This window comes from Salvelinus alpinus, chromosome 1 (assembly GCF_045679555.1).
Source record: "Salvelinus alpinus chromosome 1, SLU_Salpinus.1, whole genome shotgun sequence".
NCBI classification, from domain to species: domain Eukaryota; kingdom Metazoa; phylum Chordata; class Actinopteri; order Salmoniformes; family Salmonidae; genus Salvelinus; species Salvelinus alpinus.
This window is the reverse complement of record NC_092086.1, coordinates 37,715,696-37,737,570: the sequence shown is the minus strand read 5'-3', so window position 1 is coordinate 37,737,570 and position 21,875 is coordinate 37,715,696. Positions and strand designations below refer to the sequence as shown.

Here is a 21,875-nt window from a genome sequence, read left to right as displayed (position 1 = left end):
GAAGCTATTTTTCAGTCTCTCAGTCCCAGCTTTGATGCACCTGTACTGACCTCGCCTTCTGGATGATAGCGGTCGAACAGGCCGTGGCTCGGGTGGTGGATGTCCTTGATGATCTTTTTGGCCTTCCTGTGCCATCGGATTCTGTTGGTTTCCTGGAGGGCAGGCAGCGTGCCACTGGTGATGCGTTGGGCAGACCGCACCACCCACTGGAGAGCCCTGCAGTTGCAGGCGGTGCAGTTGCCATTCCAGGCAGTGATACAGCCGACAGGATGCTCTCAAATGTGCTTCTGTAAAAGTTTGTGAGGGTTTTAGGAGCGTAACCAAATTTCTTCAGCCTCCTGAAGTTGAAGAGATGCTGATGCGTCTTCTTCACCAAACTGTCTGTGTAGGTGGACCATTTCAGATTATCAGTGATGTGTACATCGAGTAACTTGAAGCTTTTCACCTTCTACACTGCAGTCCCGTCGATGTGGATGCGGGCGTGCTCCCTCTACTGTCTCCTGAAGTCCACGATCAACTCCTTTGTTTTGTTGATGTTGAGGGAGAGGTTATTTTCTTGGCACCACTCCGCCAGGGCCCTCACCTCCTCCTTGTAGGCTGTCTCCTTATTGTGGGTAATCAGGCCTACTACTGTTATGACACCTCCACTGTGGGGCTCTATTCTTGCAATATTTGTCAGTTTCATGTAATTATGAAAATGGCAGTTTATTAGGCATCAGTGGTGGTAATTAAAACCCCAATGCGTATAGTGAAACACTTCTAACAAATGTATGAGTGACAGTGAGTATCCTGGTGCTGCCACCAATGTAGCAAAGAACAGAAAAATCACACTGAAAAACAAGTGGTTAGGACAGAGATAATTTAGACAGGGAGGCTGATGAAGGCAGCAAGTGGTTGTTGTTGTCTGTCTTCTCAAAGTTGCATCCCAGTTTTAGGACTCCCGAGTGGCACAGGGGGTCTAAGGCACTGCATCTGGCTATATAAATACATTTGATTTTATCTCAGGGCTAGAGGCGTCATTACAGACTCTGGTTCGATTCCAGGCTGTATCACAACCGGTCGTGATTGGGAGTCCCATAGGGCGGTGCACAATTGGCCCAGCGTCGTTAGGGTTTGGCCGGGGTAGGCTGTCATTGTAAATAAGAATTTGTTCTTAATTAACTGACTTGCCTAGTTAAATAAAAATGTAACGTTTTACTCTCCTCTCTTTCCTTCATCTGCACTGCAAAATTAGAAGACAGATTAGGCGGGAATAATATAGAGATTGAAAAGCCTACCAAAAGCATTTGCTTTCACCTGTCAAGCTCTCCATCATGTCAGATCGGTGAGGATGAAGTAAATTATACCAGTAGAAGAAACCATGATAAACTATTGAGATGCAGCCAGCCCCAAGCCTCGTCCAAAAGCGCGTCCAAAACAAGACGAGTACGAGCCCGCCCACAGTCACGTGTAAAACGTGCGTCTCGTCTAGCGTCTCTAAACAGCAACGTCGGAGTCTAGGGGAGACTATTCTTGAGAGATGAAGAATCAGACAAAGAGGGATAAAGAAACAGTTAGAACTAGAAAAACGCTTGCAACAGACGAAATAAGGAACTGAATGTGTAAGCTGACTTCTGTTCTTTCTGTTTATTTGTGTCTGTGTGTGCTAGTGTCTCTGCAAATGCGAGAAATGGAGGTGAAATGTGTTCATGTTGGGAGGAGAGTGCACAGGAGACCAGTTGGCTAGCATGTTAGCAAACAAACAAGCACAAACAATCCGCAGTCATGAAAATTGCATTTTCATTTAAGTGCTTTCCTGGTAGTAATAATCACAGGGATGACATTTAGAAACGAGCTGGGTAAGTCTAGAACAGGCAGTCACCCCACAAGGTTTTGGCAGAGCTAGTTCGTATGCTAACGAATGCACGAGATTGAGGAAGGGGGGACGACGACGTTGAACTGCGACAGTTCGCGAGACGTAACGACAGGTGGACAACGTCTTCCCACGGTTAGCATAGGTCTATTTTGGAACATCCTCAACCTGCCACTGAGATATTGACCACTAAGATATTGACCATGAACTCAAGTCATGCAACAAGGCAGTCTGACGTCAGAAAAGTTATATGGAATTGAAATGTATGTACAGTATTTGGATCATGTGCATTTGACAAATTCTATGCTTGAGTTTAGTGTAATCTAATTTCATGAAGTTTCAACATGCATAATTTTATGAGATTATCTGAATTCTGGTTTAGTGATAATCTAAATAGTGCCTAGCTAGTGACATCAGCTAATATTGCTATAATGACTAACAATGCAAACTTTTTTTTTTTCGAGCAACTCAAGCTTTATTTCTCCATTTTGTTTTTTCCAGGTAAAACCAGCAACATTTTCATTTATCTCTCCCCTAGTTCTCTCAGGCACACTGACATTAATAATATTAAACAATCACCTTGTGCCTCAAACCTGCTTTATAACAACTAAGGATAGTTTTATTCTTAGCTTAAACCAAACCAGCAATAGAAAAAGGATCCTAACGTTTCCTCAGATTAGCCAAAAGCAGATTCCAAAAACACATCAACACTACAGCCTACATTCCAGTGAGAAAAAAGGTAAACTTATCACAAGACTTGTTAACAAAAATATATAGTATTTCATATCAAACTGCTGGCTGAGTCCTACAGGTGCCTGATTACACTAACCTAAACCATTTTAGCTATTGATCAATAAAAACAGTTACAAAGCATCTATACGTTCCATAAAAGCTAGCCCTAATAAATTAAACACATCCAACAGTCATTGGCAGTCCTGTTTACCCATCATGGCCTCCATCACCCAATCATCTGAGCCCGAGATCCCAGACAACCACAAAGAGAGCTGGCTGGCACTACTTGCCGCAGCGGAGGGATATTGTCAGAAGTCAGGCTGCGACCTGGCTATTCTTACAGCCTGTAAGAAGTTCTGGCCATCTGTAGTGGAGGGAGATGAGAGGAAAAGGGAAAGTGGCTTGCCTGCCGGAGGCCGGAAGTGGGATTTCTCCTATCACGTGTGGGGTCAGGGGGCTTTGGCTGAGTCTTCGCGGCGCTACATGGACGACATTGCGGTGCTGCACTCCACATCTATGCTAACGGCGCATAGATATACACGTCTAAGTGCAGGAGACGGAGGAGCTAAACTGGTAGTGGACATGCCCACTGACAGGGCGGTGAGTAGACTGACTGTCAGTCATTTTGTTCCATTCAATGTGACTGTCATTCATAGTGCTGTGTGTGATCGTAAAGTTCTGAACTTCTCTTCCACAGGGCCTAACAGGTGAGGGTGGGGTGGGAACCATCAGTCCCAATACCACACTCTATTCGCAAAGCTACCCATCAATCTACCACTCAGGGGCTGTCATTGGCCAAGCTGCTGGGCAGCATGGGAATGGAGAGAGGGAGCGAGAAATGGCTGTGATGATAGAGGAGGCTGGACGAGGGAGAGACATTCCTGGAATTGGGGACTTGGAGGAAGAGTGTGAGGAAGAGGAGGACATGGACGAAAGGAGCCGTAATCTGAATGAGACTGCAGGTGAGCACAGCTCTGTGGGACTATTTTTTTTATCTCCAGGTCTGAATGACTTTGTAAATATTCATCTCTCTCTGCTTCAGGAGTGTTTTCCATGGATGAGGACTCGCTGTCTCGTGACTGTGAACCATTCTTTGAGTCCGATGGAGAGGAGGAGAGCACTGATGGTGAGTGTATGTGTGTAGTAATATGAGTTAATGATGATCTAATGCTCTTAATATGTGCCTCCTCTCTGCTCCAGGCTCGTTAAGTGAGGACTGTCCTCCTCCCCCGCGCAGCATGGCCATGGGGCAGTCGTTCTCATCCCGACACCCCAACCCCATGAACATGGCCCGCTCCCTCCCCGTGTCTGTTCCTGTGTGGGGATTCAAGGGCAACAGACCCCACCAGGGAGAAGGCCACAGTGGGGAACGGGTCAGTCAACCTTTATTTAAAAACATACAGCTCTCTCTGTCAGTCAGTCATTCTGACACACATACCCACTAACTGTCTCTGTGTTGCAGGCTGGTGTAGCTGACCTGGATCATATTGCTGCCAGCATGAAGGCCCTGTTGGCCCCTGGAGCCAACGACGGAACAGAAATGTTTGGAGGACTACCTCGCCCTCGCCTCAACACGGGAGACTTCTCCCTCAAACACTGAGAGAGCCAAAGAAAGTGAGGGGATGAAGGAGTGAGAGAGTGTCTGTGGATGAAAGAGAGCCAATTGATTGGCTGGCAGGCAGAAAAGTACCCCTGTGTATTAGCTAATCACTAACCCCAAATTTGGTAGTAACAACAGTGAACCCAGAGAGGATTAATTGACATAACATATGCTCGTATACACACTGAGATCATTTTCAACACATTACATTACACCCGTACACACTTAAACACTACAAGACAACTCACTACACACAACTTAACTTCAAATGTGCTCATAGTGACCCACTGTACGGACCAACATGGACACTAACATATTGAAATGTTTCTAACTGACACAGGTGTTGACTGTTGTGGGACTTTGCCAAGTAGATTCGTGGAGGATGGGTCACCCTTCTAGAAATGGTTTGCTCTAGGGGGCTTTTTAACATGAAGCCTGTAGCTTTTCAAATTGTGAGTGAAGGGCACCATGTCTCCATGAAACATGCCTTTTGTACTTCTACCTTGCCAATGAATGACTGACTGGTAGAACGATAGTAAGTGTACAATCTCTGATATTGACACTATTATAATAATAATGTCCTCCAAATGTGTTGACTGTGAGAGCGAGAGAAAGCGGAGGAGGCGAACAGAGATGTATCTATCATCTCCCAACTTTTCAAAAGCAGATAAATGTTTTAATTTGAGTAGCTGTATGATTTAAATTATGGAGCAACATCCGTGAATCAGGCTGTTGGTTCTGACACTGAATATTATTTGGATGCAGTATAATGGCTGTCCTAGAGAGGGCAGTATCAGATTAAGAACTATCCTGAACAGAAATAAACACAACATGTCAAGTGTTGGTCTCATGTTTCATGAGCTGAAATAAAAGGTCCCAAAATTTTTCCATACGCACAAAAAGTTTCTCTCATTTTGTGTACACAAGATAATCCATCCACAGGTGTGACATAAGAAGATAATTAAACAGCAATATCATTTCACAGGTGCACATTGTGCTGGGGACAGTGAAAGGCAACTCTAAAATGTTTAGTTTTGTCACACAACACAATGCCACAGATGTCTCAAGTTGAGGGAGCGTGCAATTGGCATGCTGACTGCAGGAATGTCCACCAGAGCTGTTGCCAGAGAATTTAATCGTAATTTCCCTACCATAAGCCGCTGCCAACATCATTTTAGAGAATTTGATAGTACGTCCAACCGGCCTCACAACTGCAGACCACATGTAACCACGTCCAACCGGCCTCACAACTGCAGACCACATGTAACCACGTCCAACCGGCCTCACAACTGCAGACCACATGTAACCACGTCCAACCGGCCTCACAACTGCAGACCACATGTAACCACGTCCAACCGGCCTCACAACTGCAGACCACATGTAACCACGTCCAACCGGCCTCACAACTGCAGACCACATGTAACCACATCCAACCGGCCTCACAACTGCAGACCACATGTAACCACGCCAGCACATGACCTCCACATCTGGCTCCTTCACCTGCGGGATCGTCTGAGACCGGCTACCCGGACAACTGATGAAACTGTGGCTTTGCACAACTGAATAATTTATGTCAGAAACCGTCTCGGGGAAGCTCATCTGCGTGCTTGTCATTCTTACCAGGGTCTTGACCTGACTGACTAAAGTAGGTAAATGCTAGCCTCCAACGGCCACTGGCACGCAGGAGAAGTATGCTCTTCACGGATGAATCCCGGTATCAACTATAGCAGGCAGATGGCAGACAGTGTGTATGGCGTCGTGTGGATGAGCTGATGTCAACGTTGTGAACCGAGTGCCCCATGGTGGGGTTATTGTATGGGCAGGCATAAGTTACGGACAATGAACACAATTGCATTTTATCTATGGCAATTTGAATGCATAGACATACTGTGATGAGACCCTGAGGTCCATTGTCGTGCCATTCATCCACAGCCATGTTTCATTATGATAATGCATAGCCCCATGTCACAAGGATCTGTAAACAATTCCTGGAAGCTGAAAATTTCCCAGTTTTTCCATGGTCTGCATACTCACCAGACATGTCACCCATTGAGTATGTTTGGGATGCTCTGGATCGACGTGTGCGACAGCGTGTTCCAGTTCCTGCCAATATCCAGCAACTTTGCACAGCCATTGGAGAGGATTGGGACAACATTCCACAGGCCACAAGCAACAGCCTGATCAACTCTATGCGAAGGAGATGTGTCGCGCTGCATGAAGCAAATGGTGGTCACACCAGATACCTCCTGATCCACACTCCTACCTTTTTTTTAAGGTATCTGTGACCAACAGATGCATATCTGTATTCCCAGTCATGTGAAATCCATAGATTAGGGCCTAATGAATTTATTTCAATTGAGTTATTTCCTTATATGAACTGTAACTCAGTAAAATTGTTGAAATTGTTGCTTGTTGTGTTTATATATTTTTTCACTATAAATAGTTGAACTCTATTGTTATACAGTTGTATTTATTCATCACATTCATACATGACCATGGTTCAATCAGATATAAAATGATACAAGCTATGAATTTAAACTACACACCCTACTTTAACACTAACAAACTAGTGCTGGAACAAAAACTACTGACAGTACTAATAAATAGAAATAGTCAATATAATTGTCATTCTAAATATTATAATATAACCTAGTAATTCATATGTATGTTGTCCTCATGCAACAGAGGGATAACAGCAACACTTAAAACCATAGACATGATGTGAATCTTACAGATTACAACTAATTTCATGTTGTGAAGATTCCATTATTCTCTGCTTCAATTCTGCATTCTGACACCAGTGCTTGTTCTCCAAATATTAGAAACATATATCTTCTCGTTCACTTTACCTCCCTCTCTTACAAAATCCCTGACCTGTTATTCCATCTCTCCTTTCCTACACCCTTCTTGTTACTGTCCCTCTTTCTTCCGGATCCAACAGAAGGATTTACTGCCAACCCAGAAACAAGGCAGAATCTTCTCTTTGAGGTCAGTTTTGAACTTGTGTATCAGTCGCACCGCCTTCTCCGCCTCCCCTTCTCCTTCCACGATGAAGAATTTGATGATGCCAGCGGGCTGGTCCAGGTATATGCTCATGGTGTTGCACAAAGGGAGCTCGACCTCCACGTTCTCCCCGTTGTGCCAGACGTGGTAGCAGGAGCCGGCCCAGCCTGCACCCCATGAGCTTTCGTTCTCCCCCAGCCCACATGGCCCATTCTTCCGGCCCATGCTCTCGTACACTGCTCCAATCACCACCCAGCCGCCATAGTCCACCTCCCAGTACCCTCTCTGCCCCAACAGACCCTCCTTACACAGCACCTGCACAGAGTAGAGAGTGGATAGTAGAAAGGGTAGATTAGAGATGTTTTAGAGCCAGGCATGCGCTGATGGCATGTCCAAAACAGTGGGCACACTTTAGTTACACAATGGCACTATGATGTGTGCCCTGTAACTGAGGATGGCAGACCAACCTGTGGCGAATGCTCATATCTCTCCGGTCTCATGGGGTATGGACACACCTCCTCTGACATACGCAACACCTTGAGGTTGCTCTCGGATATCCACAGCAGCTTCTGGGCCGTCTTGTCATCCAGGGAGAGGGGGATCCAGTCTGAGGGGAGAAAGAGAAACGATGAGGTAAAGAGAGAGGAATTGAGTTGAGTGGTTGGATGAATATGGATGAGATGAAAGGGTCGGAAAACAGATAAGGTCAGATGAGTACTGTGATATTAATGAGATATGTACAATCTCTTGTGTGTAGGCCGTAAAGCGGATATACTGTAAGCCAGGTCATAATTGTGCATTTCAACATTGTATAGGCTGTGGGCAAGCAGGATTTAGCATCAAATGCTTTACAGAGAGTGAGGCCCAAAGTGATAAAGAGCCAATTACATGGCCTTACATTTCATGAGGTCAGTCCTGGTGGTGGGATCATGAATATTGGGCTCGTACACCGGCGGCACCTCTGTTATGAGGAGAGAGAGAGATAAAGTGTGAAATCCATTAACGGTATACTGATGAGATAATCCAGTTTGAATTACATCACCGGTCTAATGTAATTCCTGGGATGCCATTGTTAGTCAGGATTTACAAAGGCTTTTCAGTACTTATACATTCAGTATTACAGAAACCATACCTGCAGGAGCTGCCTGGGATTTTCTTCCTACAGAAAAGAGGCAAAAAATGAATTATCTTTCCCAAATAGAAAATTATCTTGTGTCAGATTGGTGTTATGTATTTATTCACTGTGCATTTGCAGAGGTTGTGCTAGTTGCAGTTTGTAGAGGTTGTGCTAGGTGCAGTTTGTAGACGTTGTGCTAGGTGCAGTTTGTAGAGGTTGTGCTAGTTGCAGTTTGTAGAGGTTGTGCTAGTTGCAGTTTGTAGAGGTTGTGCTAGCTGCAGTTTGTAGAGGTTGTGCTAGGTGCAGTTTGTAGAGGTTGTGCTAGCTGCAGTTTGTAGAGGTTGTGCTAGTTGCAGTTTGTAGAGGTTGTGCTAGGTGCAGTTTGTAGAGGTTGTGCTAGTTGCAGTTTGTAGAGGTTGTGCTAGTTGCAGTTTGTAGAGGTTGTGCTAGCTGCAGTTTGTAGAGGTTGTGCTAGGTGCAGTTTGTAGAGGTTGTGCTAGCTGCAGTTTGTAGAGGTTGTGCTAGTTGCAGTTTGTAGAGGTTGTGCTAGGTGCAGTTTGTAGAGGTTGTGCTAGGTGCAGTTTGTAGAGGTTGTGCTAGGTGCAGTTACTGTCCATGATTACTTCTCTCCCTTCCTTCTCTTCATCTCTCCTTCCCTTGCCTCTATCTCCCTGCTCCTGTCACTCTCTCCCTTCACCCCCCCTCCCTCCCACTATTTGCCTGAATGCCATATATCACTTTGGAGTGTGTATGCTATTCTGAGTCTTTTTTCTTAGTACTGATTAATGTAGTTTACCCATACCAGTCCAGGTTTGGGTTACGGCTTTACATCCGCTAAGGACACACATCACAGCCGCTGACACCAGGGGTCAGGCCATTATAAGATTACAAGTTGTGTGTGATGGACGTTATTTCACGACACTGACAGCATGTTTGTCTCTGCTGCTGAAGTACTCCGACTGTTGTTTAATCTCTGGTTCTCCCTCCTGTCCATTCATTTGTCATCTCACTTTCTCAGAGAACTGGGTGCTATTGCTGTTTCCACTCGGACTGTCACCGTCCGTCAGTCTCCTTTCGTCTATGGGCGACATTAGCTCAAATTACTTGATTTTCACAGGGTCTTCCATTGTTTCAGCTCATCGCTCATTTTCACCTATCAGACTTAATCTGTTTTAATTGCCTCAACAAGGTTCACATTAAAGTTCCTTGATATACAGTGGCTTGCGAAAGTATTCACCCCCCTTGGCATTTTTCCTATTTTGTTGCCTTACAACCTGGAATAAAAATAGATTTTTGGGGGGTTTGTATCATTTGATTTAAATAACATGCCTACTACTTTTAAGATGCAAAATATTTTTTTATTGTGAAACAAACAAGAAATTACAAAAAAACGGAACACTTGAGCGTTCGTAACTATTCCCCCCCCCAAAGTCAATACTTTGATGAGCCACCTTTTGCAGCAATTACAGCTGCAAGTCTCTTGGGGTATGTCTCTATAAGCTTGGCACATCTAGCCACTGGGATTTTTGCCCATTCTTCAAGGCAAAACTGCTCCAGCTCCTTCAAGTTGGATGGGTTCCGCTGGTGTACAGCAATCTTTAAATCATACCACAGATTCTCAATTGGATTGAGGTCTGGGCTTTGACTAGGCCATTCCAAGACATTTAAATGTTTTCCCTTAAACCACTCGAGTGTTGCTTTAGCAGTATGCTTAGGGTCATTGTCCTGCTGGAAGGTGAATCTCCTTCCCAATCTCAAATCTCTGGAAGACTGAAACAGGTTTCCCTCAAGTATTTCCCTGTATTTAGCGCCATCCATCATTCCTTCAATTCTGACCAGTTTCCCAGTCCCTGCCGATGAAAAACACCCCCACAGCATGATGCTGCCACCACCATAATTCACTGTGGGGATGGGGTTCTTGGGGTGATGGGAGGTGTTGGGTTTGCGCCAGACATAGCATTTTCCTTGATGGCCAAAAAGCTACATTTTAGTCTCATCTGACCAGAGTACCTTCTTCCATATGTTTGGGGAGTCTCCCACATGCCCTTTGGCGAACACCAAACGTGTTTGCTTATTTTTCTCTTTAAGCAATGGCTTTTTTCTGGCCACTCTTCTGTAAAGCCCAGCTCTGTGGAGTGTACGGCTTAATGTGGTCCTATGGACAGATACACCAATCTCCGCTGTGGAGCTTTGCAGCTCCTTCAGGGTTATCTTTGGTCTCTTTGTTGCCTCTCTGATTAATGCCCTCCTTGCCTGGTCTGAGTTTTGGTGGGCGACCCTCTCTTGGCAGGTTTGTTGTGGTGCCATATTCCTTCCATTTTTTTTATAATGGATTTAATGGTGCTCCGTGGGATGTTCAAAGTTTCAGATATTTTTTTATAACCCAACCCTGATCTGTACTTCTCCACAACTTTGTCCCTGACCTACGTATTTGGAGAGCTCCTTGGTCTTCATGGTGCTTGGTGGTGTCCCTTGCTTAGTGGTGTTGCAGACTCTGGGGCCTTTCGGAACAGGTGTATATATTCTGAGATCATGTGACACTTAGATTGCACACAGGTGGACTTTATTTAATTAAATATGTGACTTCTGAAGTTAATTGGTTGCACCAGATCTTATTTAGGGGCTTCACAGGAAAGGGGGTGAACACACCACTTCCGTTTTTATTTTATTTTTTATTTTTGAAACAAATTCTTTTTTTCATTTCACTTCACCAATTTGGACTATTTTGTGTATGTCCATTACATGTAATCCAATGTAATACATTGTAATGCAACAAAATAGGAAAAACACCAAGGGGGTGAATACTTTTGCAAGGCACTGTACCTCTTTGACATGCCAGCGGTTGACAGTTTGGTCATCAGGTATATGCTTGATTTGCGGTAAATGGTTTGTTTACTTAGATAACTCATTGCGAAATGTCAATGAAACAGTAAAGCGGAAGTTGTTGCAAATGTGGTCCAAAGTTATGCTAAATGTGGCTTTGTTCATGTCATTTTGATTGGTCCAAATATTTATTGTGATACCTTGTGATGGCTTACAATACAAGGGTGTTCTCAGATACTTGAGTCCTGTTCTTCATTTATTTCAAGTTCACTGGGTTTTGTGGACTCTTACTTTTCATCTACCAGTATCTCTCAAGGGACCCATTCACACACAAATTCATGTTATCTGTACTAGGGCTCAGAAGAAGTCAACCATAGGTTTGAAAATGCACTGACTGGGGTAAAAGTTTGTTGACATGTCAAATCAAATCCAATTTTATTTGTAACATGCGCCGAATACAACAGGTGTAGACCTTACCGTAATATGCTTAATTACAAGCCCTTAACCAACAATGCAGATCAAGAAATAGAGTTAAGAAAATATTTACTAAATAAAGTTAAAAAATATATAATAATTTGAGTCAAAAAGTAACACAAGAAAATTACATAACAATAACATGGCTATATACAGGGGGTACCGGTACTGAGTCAATGTGGGAGGGTACCAGTTAGTCGAGGTAATTTGTAAAGTGACTGTGCATAGATAATAAACAGCAAGTAGCAACAGTATAAAACAAAGGGAGGGAGTCAATGTAAATAGTCCGGGTGGCCATTTGATTAATTGTTCAGCAGTCTTATGGCTTGGGGGTTGAAGCTGTTAAGGAGCCTTTTGGTCCTAGACTTGGCACTCCGGTACCGCTTGCCGTGCGGTAGCAGAGAGAACAGTCTATGACTTGGGTGACTGGAGTCTTTGACAATTTTTGGGGCCTTCCTCTGACACCGCCTAGTATATAGGTCCTGGATGTCAGGAAGCTTGGCCCCAGTGATGTACTGGGCCGTACGCACTACCCTCTATAGCGCCTTATGGTCAGATGCTGAGCAGTTGCCATACCAGGCGGTGATGCAACCCATCAGGATGCTCTCGATGGTGCAGCTGTAGAACTTTTTGAGGATCTGGGGACCCATGCCAAATCTTGTCATTCTCCTGAGGGGAAAAGGTGTTGTCATGCCCTCTTCACAACTGCCTTGATGTGTTTAGACCATGACCAGGAACTTTAAACTCTCGACCCGCTCCACTTCAGCCCGTCGATGTTAACGGGGGCCTGTTCGGCCCTCCTTTTCCTATAGTCCATGATCAGCTCCTTTGTCTTGTTCACATTGAGGGAGAGGGTGTTGTCCTGACAGGTCTCTGACCTCCTCCCTATAGACTGTCTCATCGTTGGGGGCAGCCCGTCAGGAAGTCCAGGATCCAGTTGCAGAGGTAGGTGTTTAGTCCCAGGGTCCTTAGCTTAGTGATGAGATTTGTGGGCACTATGGTGTTGAACACTGAGCTGTTGTCAATGAACAGCATTCTCACATAGAGTGGGGCAAAAAAGTATTTAGTCAGCCACCAATTGTGCAAGTTCTCCCACTTAAAAAGATGAGAGAGGCCTGTAATTTTCATCATAGGTACACTTCAACTATGACAGACAAAATGAGAAAAAAAAATCCAGAAAATCACATTGTAGGATTTTTAATGAATTTATTTGCAAATTATGGTGGAAAATAAGTATTTGGTCAATAACAAAAGTTTATCTCAATACTTTGTTATATACCCTTTGTTGGCAATGACAGAGGTCAAACGTTTTCTGTAAGTCTTCACAAGGTTTTCACACACTGTTGCTGGTATTTTGGCCCATTCCTCCATGCAGATCTCCTCTAGAGCAGTGATGTTTTGGGGCTGTTGCTGGGCAACACGGTCTTTCAACTCCCTCCAAAGATTTTCTATGGGGTTGAGATCTGGAGACTGGCTAGGCCACTCCAGGACCTTGAAATGCTTCTTACGAAGCCACTCCTTCGTTGCCCGGGCGGTGTGTTTGGGATCATTGTCATGCTGAAAGACCCAGCCACGTTTCATCTTCAATGCCCTTGCTGATGGAAGGAGGTTTTCACTCAAAATCTCACGATACATGGCCCCATTCATTCTTTCCTTTACACGGATCAGTCGTCCTGGTCCCTTTGCAGAAAAACAGCCCCAAAGCATGATGTTTCCACCATCATGCTTCACAGTAGGTATGGTGTTCTTTGGATGCAACTCAGCATTCTTTGTCCTCCAAACACGACGAGTTGAGTTTTTACCAAAAAGTTCTATTTTGGTTTCATTTGACCATATGACATTCTCCCAATCTTCTTCTGGATCATCCAAATGCTCTCTAGCAAACTTCAGACGGGCCTGGACGTACTGGCTTAAGCAGGGGGACACGTCTGGCACTGCAGGATTTGAGTCCCTGGCGGCGTAGTGTGTTACTGATGGTAGGCTTTGTTACTTTGGTCCCAGCTCTCTGCAGGTCATTCACTAGGTCCCCCCGTGTGGTTCTGGGATTTTTGCTCACCGTTCTTGTGATCATTTTGACCCCACGGGGTGAGATCTTGCGTGGAGCCCCAGATCGAGGGAGATTATCAGTGGTCTTGTATGTCTTCCATTTCCTAATAATTGCTCCCACAGTTGATTTCTTCAAACCAAGCTGCTTACCTATTGCAGATTCAGTCTTCCCAGCCTGGTGCAGGTCTACAATTTTGTTTCTAGTGTCCTTTGACAGCTCTTTGGTCTTGGCCATAGTGGAGTTTGGAGTGTGACTGTTTGAGGTTGTGGACAGGTGTCTTTTATACTGATAACAAGTTCAAACAGGTGCCATTAATACATGTAAAGAGTGGAGGACAGAGGAGCCTCTTAAAGAAGAAGTTACAGGTCTGTGAGAGCCAGAAATCTTGCTTGTTTGTAGGTGACCAAATACTTATTTTCCACCATAATTTGCAAATAAATTCATAAAAAATCCTACAATATGATTTTCTGGATTTTTGTCCCTCATTTTGTCTGTCATAGTTGAAGTGTACATATGATGAATATTACAGGCCTCTCTCATCTTTTTAAGTGGGAGAACTTGCACAATTGGTGGCTGACTAAATACTTTTTTGCCCCACTGTAGGTGTACCTTTTGTCCAGGTGGGAAAGGGCAGTGTGGAGTGCGATTGAGATTGTGTCATCTGTGGATCTGTTGGGGCGGTATGTGAATTGGAGTGGGTCTAGGGTTTCCGACATGATGGTGTTGTGTGCCATGACCAGCTTTTCAAAGCACTTCATGGCTACCGACGTGAGTGCTACGGGGCGGTAATCATTTAGGCAGGTTACCTTCGCTTTCTTGGGCACAGGGACTATGGTGTTCTGTTTGAAACATGTAGGTATTACAGACTCAGTCAGGGAGAGGTTGAAAATGTCAGTGAAGACACTTGCCAGTTGGTCCGCGCATGCTTTGAGTACACGTCCTGGTAATCCACCTGGCCCCGCGCCTTTGTGAATGTTGACCTGTTTAAAGGTCTTGCTCACATCGGCTACGGAGAGTGTGATCACACCGTCGTCTGGAACAGCTGGTGCTCTCATGCATGCTTCAGTGTTGCTTGCCTCGAAGCAAGCATAAAAGTCCTGTATTAACGCTTTGCCTGTTTGATGGTTCGTCTGAGGGCATAGCGGTATTTGTTATGTGGCTTGATTGAACCATTTTTTGTGGGAAAAGTGTTGGGATTTGTAAGAATTTCGGGCCTTCTTTTTGTAGTGTGGTCATTGAACAGTTTTATGCAGTAATATTGCTGTGATTTGACTGTTTTATACAGTAACAGTGTGGTGATTGGTCAAATTTGCAACCCCTCGTATAATATGCAGAATCGCAGAATTCCAAAATACTGGGTTTTTTCTCCTTTACATAACACACACATGCACACATAGGATACCGGTACGCACGTGTACCCCTACACACTCACCCACGTGAGAACTAGGTATAGAGTGAGCGTTTCCATTTCTTTTCTACATCCATTGCGATGCCAACGTGCTCTCAAATGCCCCAAATGCGTGTTTGAGGATGTCGCTGGATAGCAAACTTTCAGTGATGGAGAGGATAGCAGAGAGCGTGAGCGATATGTCTTAATTGTTCTTCCTGACAGTCTGCACCATTGCAGGAAGCCAGGGCCTTTGCTAACACCAATGGATTACTTTTTAGAGGACAGGTGGTCAACTGGTCATTGATCACGGTGGCCCTGCCAACACATTGCTGGAAGGATTGGCCAGTCTGTCCTTTTAGCCCAGCTCTTTTGCGCAGGACAGTCCATGCTGGCACCTGTCTGAGGGAAACCTAACTCTCCAGCTTTCGCGATGTGTCTGCCCAGTGGCGGAAAGGGAGCCGACAGGATGATGACCATGAGGTAAATGTGAGCTTGTTAGAACATCAGTAGAGGCCAAGCGAAACTGGGAGGATGAGCAAAGGAAGAATAAGGCTGAGAACTTCACTATCTTCCTTGCTTGAAGCGTGTGTACCAAAGAAGCTGCCACATTACTGTATGCCCAGTTTAGAGGTTATGATGTCTTTCAACAACTTCCCATCGTGGTTGGCTGAACTCTGATCCACTGGTCTTTCCAATCAAGCTTCCATGTTTGTGACTTACACTCCACTGTATCTGTCCTGAAGACTGAACAGCTGCACACTGCCCAAAAGAGATTAAAATGACTTTGACGGAAAGGTATGCATATAATGTATACTGTGCTGAACAACAAGTAGAAGTAATGATCAGGGAAGGTTTGGCAAGAGAGAAAGGGAGAAGGACATCTGATCTCGGGAGTCGGGACATGGGCAGTAGGAAGGAAAAGGGTTGATGACAGGTCACTTAATCCGTCATCCCTCCCCATACTCTCCCGGAATCCTCCCTTATAGGGACAGAGCGATGGGAGAGGGAGGGACACAGAGAAAAATAGCAAGAGTCGGCTAATGGGATAACCAAGGATAGTTAGTAGATGGCAAAAGTAAGACATTGATGGAGGGTGTCACCAAGGGATTCAGGAGAATCATTGCGAGGGTAGAGAGATTTAAATATACATTTTAAAGCAGGGATGGGCAATTGGCAGCTCCCCCCCAAAAAATGTAATTAGCCTTACTGTTGCAAGTTAAAATAGTAGAATACACAAGGTGCAATTTTGAAATTTGGTTGTGCATCAGCAGTTTTTCTCTTGTTATGTCAGACACTGATAGTCACTCAATTAGCCCATGTCAGCAAAACATTTGTATATTGGCAAATTAGTCTAGCGGCCAGCTATCTACTTAGTAATCATGGTCGAATTATTGTCTGGGGGGCCCCCATTGATTTTGTTAGTAAGTGATTTTGTTAGTCAGTCTCACTCAGAAATCATAAAACCTGCAAACGTTTCTCTGCACCCTTTGGAAAACTGTATAGAATTGTAGGAAATTAGCTGTCAAACAGACAATATTTTCTCTCCGCCCCATGTCAAAATGAGTACAATTACATGAAATGAGTTATAAAATTGCTAAATCGTCTCTCTGCCACATGGTAAAATGTGTAGAATTGCAGCAAACTTGCTTTAAAACGTCAACATTTTCTCTACGCCCCGTGTCAAAATGTGTGGAATTGCACGAACTTAACTCTAAAACGCTGTCAAGAGGGGGGCTGCTAAAATGTTTTGCTAGCACAGTAATGTGATGGAGCATTTGACAGGCAATCTTGCTATTTGAAAAGTGTCTGATCCTCATTTGAAGAGAATGTTACACAGGCAGTATACTGTGCATTCGGGAAAGTATTCAGACCCCTTGACTTTTTCCACATTTTGTTACATAACAGCCTGATTCTAAAATGGATTAAATCGTTTTTTCCCCTCATCAATCTACACACAATACCCCATAATGACAAAGCAAACACAGGTTTTTAGAAATTTTTGCAAAAAGGGAAAGGGTATGAATAGTTTCTGACATCCAGAAGACATCCAGAGACATCACCCTGGCTGGTTATTATGAGCGGGGCCCGGTGGGGGGATATGAGTGGGCTCTGGCTCCCCTGTGGAGGATAAGCCCAGCCAGATATCCTGCTGCTCTCAGTGGGGTCACCAGCAAAGCCCCGGACAGATTGACAGATGGATAAACAGATACTCAGAGAGATTGATAAGTTGACACAGAGATAGAGACATTTAAAGAAAGAGAAAACGGGTGGATGAATGTTCAGGCACATAGAGACAGTGGCAGAAAATGACAAACAAGGGAGGTTGCTACCTCAGGTCAAACATGCGGGTCAAATGCATTGGAATCCATTGAACCATAAATCTAATTGCGAAATCATAGGATTGAATTGGCAGGGGAAGGATTGGAATGGAAGTCCAATAGTATTGGGGACAGCATTTGAATAGATTTCTTCTGATCTTGGAAAAGTTTGTCCATTTAACCAACATTTGTCAATTTCTAGAGATGTTTTTGAAGATGAGTATGATGTTTATTCACAGTAGCAACGACATTCAGGACATATGATAGGTGTGCTGCGGATGGACAGAAGCTAATCGGAGAATGAAATGAAGACTCCTCCCTGGTAATTGGAGGAAAGCCAGTCGGCAATGTTGAGGACATCTGTAGATGCCTTTCAGAGGCCAGGACGATGACCCCTCTGGTAGAAAATAAGCTGCTTATGTTGGACGTGCTCGTCGGTGGTCTGCGCGACCCCCCTGGATGAGATGGAGCTCTCTGCCTGGATCGGGTTCGGGAACAGCGGGATCTCCACTGATAGGGAGATCACGAGATGTGACGGAGAGAGGTAAAGGGGGCTGGCCAAAGCTCAGACCCATCCCTTTGCCCTCTGTTATGAAGTGTCTAAAAAAAACTTGCTGTGTTGCATGATGAAATGGAGATGGATGGGAAAAGTATGGACAGAAAGATGTACAAACCAACAGGAGGATACATGACAGCATTCTTGAAGAAAAAGAAGTAGAAAGTCATTGGGAGGTTCTCAACATGAGATGAAATGTGATGGGCTCCAATTAAAGGTCTTCACTGGTCTAAAAAGTTGGACCAGGACCAGAATGGACCCAAGGACAACTCGACCTAGACCCAACCCGTACCCTAACTGGTCCGAGTGACAAAAAAACCCTGTTTATCAGCCAAGTTGTTCTTCTGGTTAACAAATAGGTCTTTACAGTATATGTTGGCTAGGCCTTCTATAAGTCAATAAATTCACCTTATTAGCGTAAAATAAATATGCTAGAGGCTATGCAGAGCCGTGGCCGGGTCCAATCAAACAGGACCCAATCCGGACCTGAGGGACAAGTTAGAATTTCAGACCCGAACCCGATCAGGCTCTGGTCCGAAATCGGGTATATCGGATCCACTCGGACCCGTGAAGACCTAGCTCCAATTGATTTTGTAATAATTAATGTTTAGCTGTACATTGTCATGAAAAGCAATGCAACTGTCTAAATTTAAATCTGTCAATCTGAAGAAATATAACTGAAGCAATCAGATACGAACCTCAGCGGTCAGATTTTCACAGAATCCAACTGCCATGAATAAAACTTTGTGTGTCACAGCCAGGCACTTGAGTTACTGTTCATGACTTCACACTTCATTACCATGGGAGCCAGAGGATGGCAGTGATAGGCAGTGAGAAGGGAGTGATGGGACATTGAGGCCACACTGGGCTGAGACTGTATACATGTGAAGGATCCATAGCAGGGTTCGATGGACAGAGGGATATATGGAGAAGCACAGAGTGGAAACTGGAGAGGGAGAAAGAAGATGAGAAATATAGAAATATATAAAAAAAAGTGGACGGGATCATTGGCAGCATTCAGAGAGGTTAGTTTCATGGAGCAAAGTGACAGACAGAGATGAGGTGTGAGACCTGACATGGCCAACGGGCCAGTGAGGCTGTGTGAGAGCTGACTGCTGAAAGAATGGATTTGATCCGGTGGGAACATTGTGGTCTGGAGAGACGATGTCAGAAGAGGGGGAAACAGTTTGATGAGCTGATTGATGAGATGGGGGAGAGATTGGGCAGCAAGACAGGCGGAGAGAGGTACTTGGCAAAGTGGGACTGTCAAAAGAACATGATACAGCTTGTAACTGGTGGCCAATAAACAACATGTTATCGACATCATACATTCATAATAAACACCCAGTGATGAGCACTGTCTATCTGTCTGCCTGTCTGTCTCTCTCTCTCTGTCTGTAATTTTTTGTGTGTCTGTCTCTCTCCTTAGCTAGCCTTATAATAAAATCCATAAGCCAAAACAGTAGTTAACACTTAAGATTCCAAGTAGCTTAACAACACTCTTATAATAGTGAACCTACACAGAAATGCTACTGTAAGAAGTAGGGTGTGAATATCAGAGTACACACAGTAGCCTACATATAGACTCCACCATGCCCCATAACCTCATATAGACTCCACCGTGCCCCATAACCTCATATAGACTACACCATGCCCCATAACCTACATATAAACTCCACCATGCCCCATAGCCTACATATAGACTCCACCATGCCCCATAACCTCATATAGACTCCACCGTGCCCCATAACCTCATATAGACTCCACCGTGCCCCATAGCCTACATATAGACTCCACCCTGCCCCATAACCTCATATAGACTCCACCATGCCCCATAACCTCATATAGACTCCACCGTGCCCCATAACCTCATATAGACTACACCATGCCCCATAACCTCATATAGACTCCACCATGCCCCATAGCCTACATATAGACTCCACCATGCCCCATAACCTCATATAGACTACACCATGCCCCATAACCTCATATAGACTCCACCATGCCCCATAGCCTACATATAGACTACACCATGCCCCATAACCTACATATAAACTCCACCGTGCCCCATAACCTCATATAGACTCCACCATGCCCCATAACCTCATATAGACTCCACCATGCCCCATAGCCTACATATAGACTCCACCATGCCCCATAACCTCATATAGACTACACCATGCCCCATAACCTACATATAGACTCCACCATGCCCCATAACCTCATATAGACTCCACCATGCCCCATAGCCTACATATAGACTCCACCATGCCCCATAGCCTACATATAGACTCCACCATGCCCCATAGCCTACATATAGACTCCACCATGCCCCATAGCCTACATATAGACTCCACCATGCCCCATAGCCTACATATAGACTCCACCATGCCCCATAGCCTACATATAGACTCCACCATGCCCCATAGCCTACGTATAGACTCCACCCTGCCCCATAGCCTACATATAGACTCCACCATGCCCCATAGCCTACATATAGACTACACCACTAACTTAAAACAACGACTCGTTTCTTAATCCTGCGGCCCAGAAAAGCCTGGAGGCACTGGCCTTTTGCAACTGAGGTTGTCAGGAAAAAACAACACTGGCATCATTGCACAGTACGACACTGGACTTACTCCATATTTGGATGTAGTTTTCAGTGAGAGGAAGGCATAGGAACTTGAATAACTTGATTTTCAGAAATACATCAGCCACAATAATCCTAATTTCCCTATTCACTAGGTACAATGTCATCTCAAAAGTATTATAAAAAATGACACAATGGTAATGAAATTATTTCCTATTTATTATTTAGTTGAGTTACTGACAAACTACAATGAATCATTTGAGACATAACAATACAATGTCAATAAAGTAAAACAATCCAAAATGATTCATTATTTGCCTGGTGTTTGATCAAGTAAAACCATTTATAACACAACAAAACGCAAAACATGTATTCATGAGAATGTGAATATTAATTATGAATGCTAATTTATAAAAATGTGGAATATACATTAAAAATGGTAATTTCTATAATTTATTGGGAAATCCAATAAAATTTTATATTAATGTAATACTGATTGACTGATTATTACATTTGCTTTAAAAATCTGTTCAACTGAGAGGGAGAGGGTTTTTGTCCGCTTTCAATTACATAATGTATTGACACATGCAAGCTCACAGAGTAGATCATGAACCCTTACCTGCTTTCTTTGGCACAGGCATGATTTCGTTACTGCTTGGAGCGTAGTTTGGCAATGGCATGGTACCCTATGGTCTTCAGCAGAGATAGTGGCTGATCCTCTCTCCATGAACACTTTTATTTCCTCAGGGAGAATGGGGAGGGGGTGACGGGTCAGGACAGGAGGTGCCCAGGTTGGGAGATGAGGGGTGTCTGGTGAAGGTTAGTTGGATGTAAGGAGTTACCGAAGGGTTGGTCCTGTCATCTGAAACTTCTGCAACCCTAGTAAACCTTTCTAGAGCGCAAAAAACACAAGCAAACACACACTGTACAGTATGTCACAAACACTATACTCCTTTTACATACAGTACCAGTCAAAAGTTTGGACACACCTACTCATTGAAGGGTTATTCTTAATTTGTACTATTTTCTACATTGTAGAATAAGACTAAGAATAAGAATAAGACATCAAAACTATGAAATAACACATATGGAATCATGTAGTAACCAAAAAATCTAAATATATTTAAGATTTTAGACTCTTCAAAGTAGCCACCCTTTGCCTTGATGACAGCTTTGCACACTCTTGGCATTCTCTCAACCAGCTTCACTTGGAATGCTTTTCCAACAGTCTTTAAGGAGTTCACACATATGCTGAGCACTTGTTGGCTGCTTTTCCTTCACTCTACGGTCCAACTCATCCCAAACCATCCCAATTGGGTGGAGATCGGGTGATTGTGGAGGCCAGGTCATCTGATGCAGCCCTCCATCACTCT

At 44.2% G+C, this 21,875-nt stretch overlaps 2 protein-coding genes across 2 annotated transcripts; one reads left to right on the top strand and one right to left on the bottom strand.

Annotated features, from left to right (window-relative positions):
- Positions 1 to 1,467: 1,467 nt before the first annotated feature.
- On the top strand, positions 1,468 to 5,086 carry LOC139575025 (proline-rich AKT1 substrate 1-like). The gene is made up of 7 exons (XM_071399941.1): positions 1,468 to 1,601; positions 2,354 to 2,591; positions 2,776 to 3,184; positions 3,282 to 3,546; positions 3,627 to 3,710; positions 3,785 to 3,957; positions 4,047 to 5,086. Exons 3-7 carry the CDS (start codon positions 2,801 to 2,803, stop codon positions 4,182 to 4,184), a joined length of 1,044 nt encoding a protein of 347 aa, XP_071256042.1. The 5' UTR covers positions 1,468 to 1,601; positions 2,354 to 2,591; positions 2,776 to 2,800; the 3' UTR covers positions 4,185 to 5,086.
- Positions 5,087 to 6,637: 1,551 nt separating this feature from the next.
- On the bottom strand, positions 6,638 to 21,314 carry LOC139575030 (tripartite motif-containing protein 16-like protein). The gene is made up of 5 exons (XM_071399955.1): positions 21,122 to 21,314; positions 8,320 to 8,346; positions 8,086 to 8,148; positions 7,655 to 7,794; positions 6,638 to 7,502 (listed from the first exon to the last, which is right to left on the bottom strand). The coding sequence occupies exons 1-5, from the start codon at positions 21,180 to 21,182 to the stop codon at positions 7,095 to 7,097; spliced, it is 699 nt and encodes a 232-aa protein (XP_071256056.1). The 5' UTR covers positions 21,183 to 21,314; the 3' UTR covers positions 6,638 to 7,094.
- Between the last annotated feature and the right edge of the window lie 561 nt (positions 21,315 to 21,875).